Source organism: Hipposideros armiger, unplaced genomic scaffold (genome assembly GCF_001890085.2).
Source record: "Hipposideros armiger isolate ML-2016 unplaced genomic scaffold, ASM189008v1 scaffold_274, whole genome shotgun sequence".
Classification (NCBI taxonomy): Eukaryota; Metazoa; Chordata; class Mammalia; order Chiroptera; family Hipposideridae; genus Hipposideros; species Hipposideros armiger.
The window spans coordinates 1945474-1961415 of record NW_017731624.1 but is presented as its reverse complement, the minus strand read 5'-3'; the positions used below and the strand labels follow the sequence as shown (position 1 = coordinate 1961415).

Genomic DNA, 15942 nt, shown 5'->3' with positions numbered 1-15942 from the left:
CTGTCTCACTCTCTTTCTCTCCCTCTCCTATCGGAGCACAATGAAAGCCTGTGTATCGCCGTGACTCGGGGCAGTGGAGCCAGTGTCAGCAAAGCGGCTAACAACAGACGGGAAAGAGAAAGGAAAATACAAGCTACTTTTTTTTTTTTTTCCCCCTCATCTATAAAGCGGAGCAATACAAGAGATAGAACCACATTGCTTATTGCGAGTCCAGACCCTCAGATCCACTGGCCGGGATGGAATGTACAAAAGTGGACAGAAAAGTGGCTGGATATGACTCGGTGCAATTTGCTGGAAGTTTGTAAGTTTGACCATCGTTTGTAAATTACTCTCGGAAGAGTTTCTCTCTCTTGATACTGTGTTAGAATAGAGCCGGGGGTGAGGAATAGAAACCTAAGCGGGAAAGAAAAAAAATGTGTTGAAGGATCTCTCTCAGTGGCTAGCGACTTCAGACTGCTTTCATTTAAGGCTAGGAAACCTTAGAGGGAATGAGGATTTTACCGGTGATTGGACTAGCTGAAGAAAAAAGAATGGTCCTAAAGTCCAGTTACTGACATTGTTAACAATCGAAAAGCTGTCTCCCTCTTTTGGGAGAAGACAACATCCTACAGCCCCCCAAAGAGGAGGAAACACCGGAGCGGAGGGAAAGGGAGGTGAAATTAAAAGTCAAAAGACAGTCTCTCTTGATTTTTGTACGTTGTGAACATTGACTTCAAAAACCTTCTGAAACAGCACTTTTTTTTTTTTAACCTGAGGGAAAGTAAAGGCTGTGGGTTACATAGACCTTGGTAGAAATGTGTTTCTCTGCAGAAACATCCCCATAAAGAATTTTCGGAAACAACTAGGTGAGGGGGAGTCCAGCTCTCTGTTAATACCTCTCCCAATTCCCTTTGCTGTCTGTTTCTGTCTCTGGCTTGACAATCCCACATTCTTGCTCTAACCCCCTAGATCGTGTGTTGACAAAGTACCTAGTGGCTCTTATCAGCTTGGTGGGGCGAAAAAAACCCCACCAACTCTGTCCAACTTCTCCAGAGCTGTCAAATGCAATTAGAGTAAGTTGATCAGGGTTTGTTTCCAACTTATCCTCTGTGGTTGGTTTCTATTCTTGCTCCTCATCCTCTTTTTACTAACGCCCCTCCCCCACACCTTCTCCACTGCTCCCCCCCACCTCTGAAGACCTCCATTCATGTGGCCCTGAACACTGAGCTCACATTGTCAAAAACAGATTTGCCTGCAATAGCCAGCAGTAGCCTCCTTCCACCTCACCATCCCAGAGGCAGCAATCATTGTGTCCGCCAAGATGGGGGACACAGCGCCCCCGCAGGCCCCCACCGGAGGGCTAGGGGGGGCCCCTGGGGCGGGGCTCCTTGGAGGGGGCTCAGTCACCCCAAGAGTGCACAGTGCTATCGTGGAGCGCCTCCGGGCTCGGATTGCCGTCTGCCGCCAGCACCACCTGAGCTGTGAAGGACGCTATGAACGTGGTAGGGCTGAGAGCTCAGACCGGGAAAGAGAGAGCACCCTGCAGCTCCTGAGCCTTGTCCAGCATGGCCAGGGGGCAAGGAAGACTGGCAAACACACCAAGGCCACTGCCACTGCTGCCACCACTACAGCCCCTCCACCACCCCCTGCTGCCCCTCCTACAGCCTCCCAAGCAGCGGTGACAGCAGCTCCACCGCCCCCACCAGACTATCACCATCACCACCAGCAGCACCTGCTGAACAGCAGCAATAATGGTGGCGGCGGTGGGATCGATGGAGAGCAGCAGCCACCAGCTTCAACCTCCGGGGACCAGAGGAACTCGGCCCTGATTGCGGTAAGGCTCCTGGTTTTCTCATGATTCTGGCTGTGGTCTTGTGGCCTTTTGTGAGGGTAGAACTTTCTGTGGCCTGATGTGGAGTGGACAGCAGTGAAAAGGGCCAACATGTCACCTGACTCCCCCAAAGGCCATTGGGTGTGCTGTTTGTGTGGTTTATACTCTTACTCATCAAGTTCTGCTGGTGCTCATTCATGGGTTTTCCTCTACTTTTAAGGTATTCCTTAAGTGGTAAGAAGCCTGAGTTTTCCAGAGGCTCTCTCAGGTCCACAGCTTGTGGAAGAGGTGGCGACAATCTGGCAAGCTCTGAGCCTCTGAGGGAGACCAGGTTTCAAGAATACCCCTGCTTTGGCTAGCCAGCTCTAATGAGGCCCAACACGCCATTCTTGCACCTGAAAACATTTATCAGTCCAGCTGACCTTTAGCAAAACCTTTTCCTTCGTGTCCCATTTCCCCTCCACCCTTTGAAGCGGCCCCTTCTGCTTGGGTTCAGAGAACCCAAGGGGTGATTTCCAACACGGACAAGTTCCTTGAGTATCCCCTCAGTAGAAAACAAAATTTGGAGGGGAATATCCCAAAGGCTAGTGAGGGAATATTTCTGAGAGGCCTACCCCCGGATTTCCTATAGATTTCCCCAGCCCCCTCGCCCATCCACCTTCTTTTCATAGGCCCTACAGTCAGGAAGGGCCATATTACAGCATTTATTAACGTGGTCTGCCACAAAGGAGCTATCACATGCTATCATCCTAGGAAGTACTTTGTCGTCACGTATTTCTGGTGACAGGACGTCAAACCTGAAAGTTCTGATCAAGTTTCTGACTGGAAGTTCTTCCTCAGAGGCACAGACACGCCCCATCCCAGAGGGAGTATCCCTTGAATCATTGGTTCTCGGTGCCAGTCCTGGTCAGGTGACTGCCTGCCGTGAGCCGGAGTCCCCCAGAGCTGCTGGGCCAGTGGCCTCTGGGTAGAAGGTGGAGCCCTGCCTCGCCACCCTGCAAGCTTCCTCCATTTCTGAGCTCTGCGGGGCTCCTGAAGCCCCGTGTCCACTCATAGCACAGCCCGTTTGCCCAAGTCAGCCCTAATGAAAGTCAGCAACAGGAAATGGCCAGGCAAACCAAAAAGCACTCAAAAAGCCCAAAGGAAGGAGGGCTCTGCGTTGAACTTCTCCAAAGGAGTTTGAAAAGGAGATCTTGGGGGACAAGCCCGCAGGATGCTGCTTGTGGTTCCTCTTTATCCCTGTCCTGGGTCTGTGGTGATTAAGTTTCCAGAAACGGGGGGGTGGGCTAAGAGGTGCTCTTCCCCCGCCCCACATACATTTTACTTGGGATGCCTAGAACTGCAACTTCCTGGCGACGATTCCAGATGAAAAATAACTGCTCACGGTTAAACTGCCCAGTGTTTGCTGTTTTATCCTTGAATACAATTAGCTTGTGGGGTTGTCTTAGAGCTTCGTGGCCTAATTTTCTTTCCCTACCACCTGCTCTTTCCCCACCTCTCCCTGGAATTCCCTAGGAGAGCAATGGGAGTTTGTTTTGTGAAGGAGAGATGCTGAGGTGAAGGAGGGGGGGTAAAGAATTACTCGAATGGAGAGAAGAATGAGGTTTGTATGCATGTGTGTGTCACTGGCATCGGCAGCCAAAAGTATCTAAATGCCTTGATTGTCCCCAGTAAATTTATAATCTGTCTGCAAGTCTCCTAATAATACGGCTTTGTGTGCTTCACAGTCTCCCGGTAAGTGTTTCTGGGGATGACACAGGGAACAGCCCTTCTCAGTGGAGAAGACTGATCTCTGTCCTGGGTGCCAAGACTGGACGTGGCCTTCACATCCCAGCCTCTGTGGGGAAGGTGGCATGTCTGTCTGCTCATGGCCTTGTGCTTTTGGTTTTTGCTCTTATCCACCTTGGAAGTAAGATGAGGCAGCCGTCTTTTACTTGGGGGCTCGGGGATGCAAAATGAAACCAACGTCAGTGGTTATTGTAACTTTATGGTTCGCAATATCCATGCTGGAATGAAGTGAGAGAACAGTGTCTGGCCTGTCCCGACTGAAGCCAAAGGTGGCAGTCGTACCACTCCTGTTCTAAGAGGGAATCTTTTTTCTCTCCTAACCACCAACCATCACCTAAAACAGTCCCTTAAAGGACCGCCCTGTCCTAATGCAGTGATGATGATGAGGGGGGAGTGTGAGTGAGGGGTGAAAAGAATAGTTCATGTTTAATGTTTGCTGTTCATTGAAAACGTGTGGCATTGCAAGCGGGAATACACCCCCCACACACACACACACACACCTTTTGGTTATTGGAAATTCCCTTCTCCATTTTAGCTTCTAAATTTGGCGCTTTGTTACTCAGCATGGTACTCAGAGATGGTGATGCAAGTACTGTATTAACCTGATAACATTGTGTCAAAGGGAGGCCTAGGCTTTTGGGAGTGATTCACCAAGCCCATTAGACCTGCTGGCCTCACTTCACTCAGGCTCCTTTTATTTTCTGAGACACTATTAGTTTAAAGGGGCCTTTGCACAGAAGGAGTGTCGGAATTCTTCATGATTGTATTGATACTTTGTCCATAGCCAGGTTTATTTTTGTCTGGGTGTGTTGAGTGTATCACTTTAATAGTTAATTCATATGCCATAAGTGGCCATAAACGTCCTTTGGAGAAAGGCAGGGGATATTGATCATCTGAAATCAAATATGCGCTGTGTTCTTAGTTGAAAGAAAGCTCTGTGTCTTGCATACCTGCTAGTACAATGCCTTGCATATAGTCTGTAACACTTGAATGAGGGCGAAAGGAGAACTTCTGTTCGACGGGATAGTGTTAACTTTGAGGGCTGTTTTACTGAAAGGATGATATAATGTCTGAGTTTTCTCAATAGCCTAAGATTCAAGAACAATGCAAGAATAACCTCCAAACCAGTTCTAATTCTGTCCACCTTGAGAGCCTAATTCTGCAGCCCTTACTCAGCCAGTTTCTTCATTTAGCTCAAGTACAAGTTCAGGGGAAGCCCCTTGCTGCAGGAGCTGCAGGGACAGGGCCTTTGCGAGGGCCCGGATTGTTGGGCTTTGAGCAGATCTGCCTTTCTAACCACTTGGAGCAGGCTTCAGGCACTTAAATCATTTTCTGGTGAAGTATGTTTGAATCCCTGAATGAACTGTGAAACTGAATAATTGCTGGTCCCTGGAACAGTACGGTTTAGAGCTTCCGTGGTGCATTATTAATCTTTCCCTTTTGCCCGAGACAAGCTCTCTTTCTATTGCATAGACTGTGTTGCTAGGATGGATAGATAAGTGGTTCCAAGTCATCTTTGGCTTTCAAGATTATCTTTTCTCTAATGTAGTGTGGAGGAAAGAAAGCAGATCAGACAAGGAGTCTGCACCCTCAGTTCTGTGCCTGCTTGATCACTCCCAGCTGGGTGACCCAGGACAAGTTACTTAGCAGTCATCTGTAAAACAGAGAGAACAATAACGCTGCCCTAGCTTGTTGAGAGAAGCGAATGAATGTGTGTTTCTGAACAGGCTTTGGAAAAATAAAGCCCTGCAGAAACGCAAGGCATTGTTACTAGTCTTACTAATAATAAACTACTAAACAACACATTATAATACCAGTTTTTTCCAGGGATTAAAAGTATACTTAAGCTTTCGGTTGTCTGTTTTAAATGGTGAAATAGCTTTTATTGTAAATTGAGGGATTGGTATTTCAAATTCAGTGCTGTCAAGGTAAGACTGAGATATCAGTATACTTAAGTGCACCTGAAGGCCCCACCCACCCCAAATCCTAGTTACCATGGTTAATGCTGTGAAAGTGTTTAGGGTCTGTGCGTGCACGTCCTTTACAGGCCACTGTGTGTACCTGAGCAGCTTTGGAAAGGTGTGGCCACCAGAGTGTCTTTAAGGAATATAAGAAAAGCTGTTTGCACAAATGGCATGGGAAAGTTAAATATTTTGTCAACAATCGTCTCAAATGTTAATTGTTAGCTTAAGAAAGTCAAACAAGTTAAATCATTGCCAGAGTTTCCTCGTTATTTTTAACTGATAATAATCAAGTTTCCAATTGACAATTCAAAATTTGAAAGCTGTAAGTAGGGGGCTGAGAACAGAAACCATTTATTGGTCAGATCTGGGTGTCTGTAGCTGTCGGTGTGATAAATGTCCTCTCCAGGCCAGTGATCGGAGTGTTTACATTATTTATATATGCAGCCATCATTTCCTTAAGGACTGTCCTATTTTTGTTCTGTTTTTCAGAACAAAGTAATAAAGGGAGAATTCTTCTCTATCCAGGACCATGCTACGACTTCTTTCAAGTAAACACAATTGTAAGGTCTCACAAACACAAAAAAGTTCAGGTGGAGAGAGAAGTTGGTACAATTCTTTATCAAAAATTGACAGAAAGCTTGCTTTGACAGCTAAGTGATGTTATTGTGTCAACCAAAATGTCTTGCTTGTTTAGGTCAATGTTTATGTATTGAAGTCATCTGCTTTCATTGCAAGGTGGTGTTCATCAAATTTTTCTCAGCCTTAAAGTTTAATACTGTATGGCTTCCCTATTTTTCTAAGTACCAAGATAAGCATGGGTTTTCAAATGTTCTTAGACATAACAATTAAATATGACTAAAAGAATGGCCATGATGATATGTTTTTGTTTTTAGTGATGTTGTGTACGTGTTCAACACTGCTATGTAATCTCAAAAAGCCTAGAAAGAAAGTTGGAAAAAAAAAATCCAGTTCTGCTATGTGTGGCAGCTAAACCATTCTGAGTTGATCCTACTGTTTCCTTATTTATTTATTTTTTTAAAAGATTTTTATTGGGGAATTGGGGGATGGGAACAGCACTGGGGAATTGGGGGAAGGGGAACAGACAAGTTGCTGTCGTTTTGTTCTTCAGTCTAGTTGTGGAGGACATTGCTTCACTGGCCCAAGTTGGCACCGTCATTGCGCTCTTCCCGGGCGAGGCAGATCAGTCGCCGGCTTCTGGACGGCCGCTCATTGCGGCTGCTGGCCGCTCACGCTGGCTGCTGGCTACACACGGTAGCCCATGGCAACCCACTGCCACAGGGGCTGCAGCCTACGCCATTGCTGGTGACTCACGGCAGCCCAGCTCCAAGTTGAGCTGTTATTCAGCATCTTAGCTGTGGAGGGCAGTGTCACTGGCCCTCATAAGTGGGATCCGAACCGGGGCCCTCTGGCGTCCCAAGCCAACTCTTAACCAACACGCCACTCGGCCGGCCCATGTTTCCTTATTTTTAAATAACCCCTTATGTATGTTCTGAGGCAGGGTCATGTTTAATGAAAACAATTTTAAATTCTTTTTTCCTGCATTTTCATGATAATTTCCCTCACAGTCTAACAGGCTTTGTGGAAGAAAGATAGAAATATAGCTAATGACATAGCAGGCAAATCAAGACCACGTCGATAAATAGCAAAAGTACTAACTAGGTAAAATGGACCAAACTGACATAGAAAATCAGAGGGAGAGAGAAATAGATACTTATTGAGCCCTAGAATGTACACGGCACTTTTACTACAGGTTTGGTAATGCCTTACAAAAAAAAAAAAATAGGTGAGTAAGCAACATTTCCCCCATTTTACAAATAAGGAAACTGAGGCTTATAGAGAGTAAATGGAAGATTTTTTTTAAACTTTCTCCAATTTTCTTTTTTTTTTTAATTAAAGTTTATTGGGGTGACAATTGTTAGTAAAGTTACATAGGTTTCAAGTGCACAATTCTGGAACACATCATCTATATATCACATTGTGTGTTCACCACCCAGAGTCAGTTCTCCTTCCATCACCATATTTTGTATCCCTTTTACCTTCATCTACCACCCCCGAAGAATTTAATGCATAGATTTTTATAGTTCAACCTGGGTTCGGATCCCTAATTCGCACCTAATAGCTATATGAGCTTGGGGAAATAATTTTATTCTTTTTGAGCATCAGTGTCTTCTTCTGTAAAATAAAGCTAATATTCTCTGGCAAAACATTCAGCATAGTGCCCGACACATCGATGCTCGAAGCGTGAGTACTCTTAGAAGTCGGTAGGAGACAGATTCAAATCCAGGCCAGGGAGAGCTTTATGGAGAATGTGGGTCACCAGCAGAGCCTGGGAGAAGGGAGAGAATCCGGAAATGTGGAACGGGGTAGCTGAGTGCGGGTGGGCAGGAAAGTGAGGTGTTTGGGGCCAGGGAGTGAAGCCTGGCTGACACTGTGGTTGGGTTTGAGCAGCGAGGGAGACAGGTGAGGAAGATCCACTTCCTAGAGGTCCTGGAGCCCTGGCAAGAGTAAAATCAGCAGTCCTGGAAAATGGTAGAGCAAGGATGGCTCAGAGGAGTCAGCATCTATGAAGCAATAATAATCCTTCATATACTTGAAGACAAGTATTACATTTCCCCTCCAGCAGCCTCTTCTCATAGCGCATTGCCTAAGTGTTCTGTATTACCTATCCTCAAGTCCCCTGAGCTGCTTAATGCCTTGCTATTTACACACTGCTCCCATTCGCAGTGAGTTATATACAGCATGACATGGCCTTTGGCATCACAAGGAGATGGTTTTAAAAGCCTACTAGCTAGACACAAAAGAGAAACTAAAAGAAGCAGAACCAACTACAGCTCTCTTCTTAGGCTGCTAGGCCTTCCAATGCAAATAAGAATTGCCCTGCGGGTAAAAGTGGATTCTCTTGATATGTAAACTGATCCTCTTCACGAATGAGTTTGCTTGTTTACTAACTTGGAAAAGGTGTTTGCATTAAAAAAAAAAAATCGTGAGCAGTAATTTATGAGAAACTGTGATTCCAGATGATCGTTGAGAGTTACTTATTTTCTTGCTTGCTTTTTTTTTTTTTAAGATTTTTATTGGGGAATTGGGGGGATGGGAACAGTGCTGGGGAATTGGGGGAAGCGGAACAGACAAGTTGCTGTCGTTTTGTTCTTCAGTCTAGTTGTGGAGGACACTGCTTCAGGCCCAAGTTGGCACCATCATTGCGTTCTTCCCGGGGGCGAGGCAGATCAGTCGCCGGCTTCTGGAAGGCCACTCACTGTGACTGCTGGCCGCTCACGCTGGCTGCTGGCCGCTCACGCTGGCTGCTGGCTACATACGGTAGCCCATGGCAATCCACTACCACAGGGGCTGCAGCCTACGCCATCGCCGGCGACTCACGGCAGCCCAGCTCCAGGTTGAGCTGCTGTTCAGCATCTTATCTGTGGAGGGCAGTGTCACTGGCCCTCATATGTGGGATCCGAACCGGGGCCCTCTGGCGTCCCAAACCAGTTCTTAACCATCGCGCCACTCGGCCGGCCCGCTTGCTTGCTTTTTAATGCAGATGTGGTGCAGATCTTTTACTTGTCCTAAGGGTTAGTCAGATACCAATCTTCCCTGGTTGGTCCCTGTTCACAAGGCACAGGAAAGGGACCTTGTGGAATAGATGGCAGAAGAGAAAATTCAATGGGTCCTTCCCTCCCTGATTCAAGGCATGATATTGGGATGCTGACCGTAGCTAGTGGGCTATCTATCTATGGCTTCCGGCTTCCACTCTTTCCAACACATATCTAAGAAACAGATGCAGGAGAAGAAAAGCTGTTTCATTTCCTTCTAGAGGGGATGAAGAGAGAAGTTCATGTATGCTCCACAAGACTTGAAGAAGGCTAGAGAGTCGGGCCCTACCACAACCAATTGCCAAAGGAATGGCTTTGAAAATGGGCAAAGAACAGAATTTACATGCTCTGTGCTCTCCCTGGTCTTAATGATTTTAGCTAAGGCTCTGAAATCTCATATCAAGATTGTGGAAATGGGTGCTTTTTAGGGTTTGGAGAAATTATCCCTTAATTCAATTAAGGATCATTGTGTAGCTATTCCACGTCATGAGAGCTAATGTGCCCATGATGAGCAATTTGGTATAGCCTTTGCCCTCTTAGTATTTATAGTCTAAAAGGAGTGTGGGTGGGTTGGAAGTAGAACTGTTGAATTTGGCTGTTTAAAAAGGCAAGGCAGCATAGCAGTTAAGAGCCTGGGGTCAGGAGTGAGACTACCTGGTATCAAATCACAGCTCTACCACTTAACAGCTGTGGCTTCTTGGTTAATTAATCACTCCTGCCTCAGGTTCCTCATCTGTGAAATGGAGTAATAGTAATAGAACTCGCTACTTAGGGTTGATGAGCAAATGATGTAATTAATTGCCTGCCACATAGTAGATGCTCAATACATTTTAGCTGTTGTTATTATTAATGTGAGAAGTGACATGCTTGAGTCAGATTCATGGTTTTCCAAGCCCTGGATTCTGTCTCCAGAAGTGTGTCAGGGACATTTTGTAGAAGGACATGGCTTTTCTCTTTACTATTTACTTAAAATGGTTAGTGAGGGGATATCATGTGATCCAGTTTCCCTAAATAGTTTAATATGGACATGTTATCTGGGATGGATTTACATCGCCCTGGAATGGGTTAGTGTCCTTCTTGAGAACAGAACCAATTAATTTTTCTTCAATTCCTGGGATTCTAGGACTCCTAATCCTGAACTTGACTAGGGTGAGTGTTTATTTGACTTTACTTCTTCAGCCATAGAGACTGGGTTTCCATTCAGTTTCCCAGCATGTGTGGCATGTGGCTTTGTGGGTAGTAAATGAGAAATTTAAATTGTTTATTGAGAGTTTGGAATCATTAGAACCGAATAGCCCAAATTTACCGTTTAACTGAATTATCAATTCAGACTGATGAATAATTCTTCAGCGAATCTGGTCACAGAGTCACAAAGAGTTAGAAGTTTCCTGCTGTGGAGATTTAAATTTATGCTCCCGAAAGCCAGCTCCCTGGCTCAAGTTGCTGAGGAATCAGTTAACTTACTGGCTCTGCAAATGAACAGGCAACAGGAGTTTGCCCTCTTCCCAACCCTGACCTGAAGCATGTTGAAAATTTTATGCCTTGATGTGGTTCTCAGCTTGGAATCTCGTCTTTGCTCAGTGCCTCCTAAAGTGTGACTTTCCATAAGAAACACGAGGAAAATTTGCCAAGGCTTCAAAGCAAGTTTTAGTGACGGTAATTCTTAATCAAAAGCACAATGTTTCCATGAAGAAGTGACAGGATTAGAGGAAGGCTAGTCTTGTTGAGCGGATGATGTTTGGGCCAGGATGGATTTATTGGTTCTAACTCAGAGCAAAGAATGTAGTCAATTTTTTTGTTATTGTTGTTAGTTTGTTTATTCCCCACAATTTAAACTTACATCCCCTCCTCCGCTGGAAGGATCGTATTCTTAGGAAATGTACAGCCAAACTCATGCTGGATTTCTTTTGTTTTATATTGTTTTTACAGTGTTCCTGCTTCCTGAGTCATTGTGACAGGTTCATACGTTAATATGGAACCATTAACATTGTCATTTTAAAACTTCTCTGTTGTCAGAAATGTGGCTGAGTTATATTTGTGGATCTTTTCCAGCACACTCATAACCCTCACCCACATGAAGCCCAACACCTTGAATTCCTCATTGTACAACAAAGTTCTTTTCAGGTAGCTCTGACGGATTTGAATAGAAAGTTAATTACGTCGGGGTTTTGTGTTGTTTTCAGAAAAATTTACTTACTGCAAAAGTTTGCTGCAACTGCTAATAACTTACCAGGAGCCTGTTAGATACACAGTATAATCTCTTAGAGTCATGGTAACCAGGGTGCAAAGAAGTGGCTTAATTGAATACAATATGTACTGTACGTACTGTGTCTTTGGAATGACAATTGCCATGCTTAAGTGTACACTGCTCATTTCTGAAGGTCTCTGGAGTCTAAACTGTGTAAAATTAAAACATTCTGTGGCTCAGAAGCTCGAGAAATGAAGGGTTTTTTGTATTTGTTGTTCCCTTAAGTGGACCGATACTTGCTAAACCGGCTAAGGCTTGCACATTTGATTGCCACACTGCTTCATGTAATTTCAGACAGCAAAAGGTATGTGCTAGTAGTCGTAGCCCATTTGGTTGTTTCACAAAAGGGTTGAAAAAGTGCAAAGTACAGACATAAGAGTAAACAGGAAAGAGCAGCCGTCCTCCTGACAGAAACAATAGGCAGAGGCTTTGGTTCAGTAAAGTGTGTGCCCAAGTCCTGTAGCTATTGCACCAGAGAGAGCCTCCTTTTCTCGCTTAGATTCTTTGCATGTGGATCTGTTTGCAGGCCCCATCCCCTGGAGAGAGATTCTGAGCTGTCTTTGTGCTAAATTAAACATTAGTTTTCTCCTTGGGAACCTGATCTTCCATAGACTAGGCAACTAAGCTCTCTCTCTTTCTGAGAGAGCTTCCAGCTACGCATTTCCCTTAGGAAGAGCCCCGCTTAGGAGCCTGTTCACCTCTACAGGCTGCTTAGCTGGTGTGAGTGTATGTTGCATGGGAATTGTTTTTGTCCAACCAGGTCAAAAGTGCCCTTAGTGCAAGAACTTGCCTCTAATCCTTGGTATAATGCTGGAGGACCCATGCCCGCTTAGCATATAATACATGGAAATGGTCACAGCGGCACCCAGATCATGGAAGAGTTGAACCACCCATGGGAAGGAGAGTCCTTTGCTTACTTACTGCCACCCAAATTCTGCTTTCGTAGCAAGGAAAGGGAATTTGTTGCAAAATAGAAGCCATCTCATTTCTAGCCTTTTTTTTCTTCTCCATCCTGCCCATCCCCCAGGAAGCTGGTTCATATTGATCTAAAAATAATACACTCTTCTATCAATTTCTAGAATTGCCTGAACCCTTAGAAAGAAAACAGCCCAAATGCCTTCTCATATATGAAAAAATGAAAACCCATTTAAAAGAACATACTCCCAGATCCCAATGCAATAGAGATAGGTCTAGAACTCAAGTTTCCCGACACCTATTCCAGGTTATACAAAGTACTCCTTTTATTTAGGACTTTTTATAAACCTATAGAAAGAACAGTTAGGGGCAATTTGGGATTTTTATTAAAGTTTTGCTAGTAGAAATAGCGTGGAGATTAGAGCCTATGGTAGATTATTTTTTAAAATAATCATGATGTTTCCTCCCATCCCAAATGCCCCTTTGTAATGTGACTTTATCACTTTTCCAAGCAAAAAGTGGGTGCTATTTCCCCCTTTGACTCTTAAGTGTCCTCGTGACTTGTTTTCACCAAGAATATGTGACAGAAATGACATTGTGCTACTTCTGAGCATGGGCTTTGAGAAGCTCTCTTGGATTTAAAATTTAAGAAGCTAAATCATACGTTAAGTGTTCTTACAACAAATAACAATAACAACAGCAATAATAATAATAATAATAATAATAATAATAATAATAATAATAATATTGGCAGGAGAAAACTTTGGGAAGCAATGGATATATTTATGGTCTTGATGGTGGTAGTGATGGCTTCACAGGTGTATACTTATCCCCAAACCTATAGAATTGTATACATTAAATACATACAAGTTTTTATATGTCAATCATACCTCAATAAAGTGGTTTAAAAATAAAAAGAAGCCCTTTTGGAACACTGATACCACCAGGCAATGAAGCTGGTCTAGCCAACTGAAGGATGAACACTCACATGCAGAGAACCAAGGTGCCCCTGCCTCCAACCAGCACCAATTGCCAACATGAGAGTGAGGCCATCTTAGAGCAGCCAGTCCTCCAACTCAACGCAGCCATATATGAGAGAGTGAGCTCCGCAGAAATCAGCAGAGGAACCACCTAGCCAACCTAGAGAATCATGGGAAATATTGCATCATTGTTTTAAGCCACTAAGTTTTGGGGTAGTTTATAACTTAGCAAAAGTTAACTGCTTCAGAACCAGAAAACCTTAGCATGGAAGATGATTCTACCTCTTTAGGTGTGTTACCTTAGGACTGGCTACTTAACATCTGGGAGACTCATTTTTTGCTTTTCATGATAATAGAAACTATCTCAAAAGGTTGTGAAGGTTACATGAGATGATACATGAAAGAGCCTAACGTATTTTCCGACACATGGCAGAACTTAACAAACATTCATTTCCTTGCTTTCTCCTTTGTCTCTTCTCACTGTATTATAATTCGAGCCCCCATCCCCCTTTTGTCATCTCACTTTCACAGTACTGTGCATCAGTATTTTCATAGGCTTCCCCAGCTCACTGTGCCTCTGAACAACAATTTATTTTTTCCCTCCTGAATGATGGCCTGGTGCTGTCATTCCTCCTAACTACCAAATTTCCAGCATTCTTGTTACGCTCCAGGGAACACATCTGCCTTCGCTAGTCTACCCTTAAAATAGAAAAGGGTTAACCTCATAAAGATGTCACTCCCCTTGTACTCTTATGCTGCCCTTGGGAGAGTCAAACAGCATAGCAAATATATATGGGCAATGTAATTGCATTCGATCTTCTAGGTCACAGAAGACTCTGCGAGCTAGTACAGCATACTGAGGAAAAAGTAAGCATACTCTGCCTATAAGAGCGGTGTTTCTAAACTCTGTCCCCTTTTTTGGTAGCAAGTTATTCTAAATCCCTCATGTTTTCCATCATACACTTCACAATGAATGAATAAACACAGAAAGAGGAAGTGATACAGTGATACTATATCATACTCACTGTACTCATTAGTGACCTAGTACCAGAGTACTGGCCTGGGACCTGGGTGTTGAAGGTCCTAGTGCTCCCACTGATACTAACTAGTAGGGCAACTTAGACAAGTCCTTTTACCTCCCTGGTGCTTACTTTCCTTCTTGAAAAACAAAGGGCACTTGGTGAGTGAGCGACTTGGATCACTTCTGAGGTCCCTTTCGAGTTGATGCACTTTGAATAAGTTCCCTGGTATTTTGCTTTAGTTTTCCAAATTTCAATCTTGTTTTAAAAATATCTGTTAGGAGCAATCCAAAGAAGAAAAGGTGACAAGGGTGGCAAAGTTTTGTTTTATTTTTTAAAGGAAGTGCTAGTGAGGAGGGCCTGAAGTAATCTTGGAACAAGGTCCAGCTGTGGAGAAGGGAGAGCATACTGGCATATTAATTGCTTAACACCCTTCCTAGAAGTAATGAACAAATCACTCCATATCTGACCCTAGTGGTTTAGGTTTAGGGTTCCAGTATGAGAAACAGAGTTGTAGGACTAGAGTTTGATTTATTAAATTTATTTTTATGTGGGAACACTGATTTTTTCCCCCAGATCCTCCCAACTACACTTGGCAACATTTCTGTGGGTAAAGATTCCCAGTTGAGGACCCCTGTGAAATAATACATGAAGTATAAAATGTAAAATGAAAAGGAGACTATTCTTGTAGGGCCATCTTTCCTCAGGAATTGACTAGCGTTTTTGCTATAAACCTCGGTCTCTCCATCTGTTTGTCCCTCTGTCTTTTATATACACATAACAATTGAAAAGTGCCGATTAATGGATGGGATTTTATATGTGTCATCACTTCATTTTGAAGATATGTTTCTGTGTTAAAGGGGAACTACAAAAGAGTCACTGAGAGAAATTGGCCTGGGGGAGGGGAATTCAATAATCAGCTGCCTCCTTTTTCTCTTTTTTTTCTTATCACTAAAACCCTAAGCAGAGAGTGTAATCACCTATTTCCCAGGGGCTGTCTTAAGCCCTTAAAACTCACATCTGTTTAGGGACTTAATAAAACTGGAAAAAAAACAAATACACAGGATCTGCTCCAAACAAACCAACAAAGGAAAATTTACCCAAGCAAATATTAAATCTAGAGAATTTCTTTGATAGCACTATCCCCTTTCCTATGCTCTTGATCTAGTTAGAGCACAGCTCTTCAAGCTGCATCTTTATAGGACTTTCAGAATCTTCGGGGTCTGTGGATCACATCCTGGGCTCCAGGCCAGCCCAGTGCGTTTTCTTTCACAAAGCAAAATGTAACTAGCAGGAAGTGAAAAGGGTCATTTGGTTGTGGTTGTTGTTTTATTTTGTTTCAAAGGGTAGACACGTTCAGCCTTATTGTCTATTAGATAGGAGCCATGCAGATGGTGACTTTTTTTTTTCTGTAAACTTCTAAACTCTTAGCTTTTTTTCTGTTAAGATGTTTTTGTTTTTTTTTAGACGAAAATGTTTTGGTAGTATGCTATGTAACATGGCGTTTCTCTTTAAAAATACTAAGATAAAGGAAGTCAACTTTCATTTATTTTCCAGTCATTGGATTGGGCCTTACTTTTGCTTAGAAAATGTACCCTAAATCC

At 43.7% G+C, this 15942-nt stretch overlaps 1 protein-coding gene across 2 annotated transcripts in view; it reads left to right on the top strand.

Annotated features, from left to right (window-relative positions):
* Positions 1-6: 6 nt before the first annotated feature.
* The window catches only part of MAML2 (mastermind like transcriptional coactivator 2), a 353802-nt gene continuing 337866 nt past the window's right edge, over positions 7-15942 (top strand). For both annotated transcript variants that reach the window (XM_019657165.1, XM_019657164.1), the window contains exon 1: positions 7-1813. In XM_019657165.1, coding sequence (XP_019512710.1) covers positions 1301-1813 — 513 coding nt within the window. In that variant the 5' untranslated portion in view covers positions 7-1300. The remainder of the gene's footprint in view (positions 1814-15942) is intronic.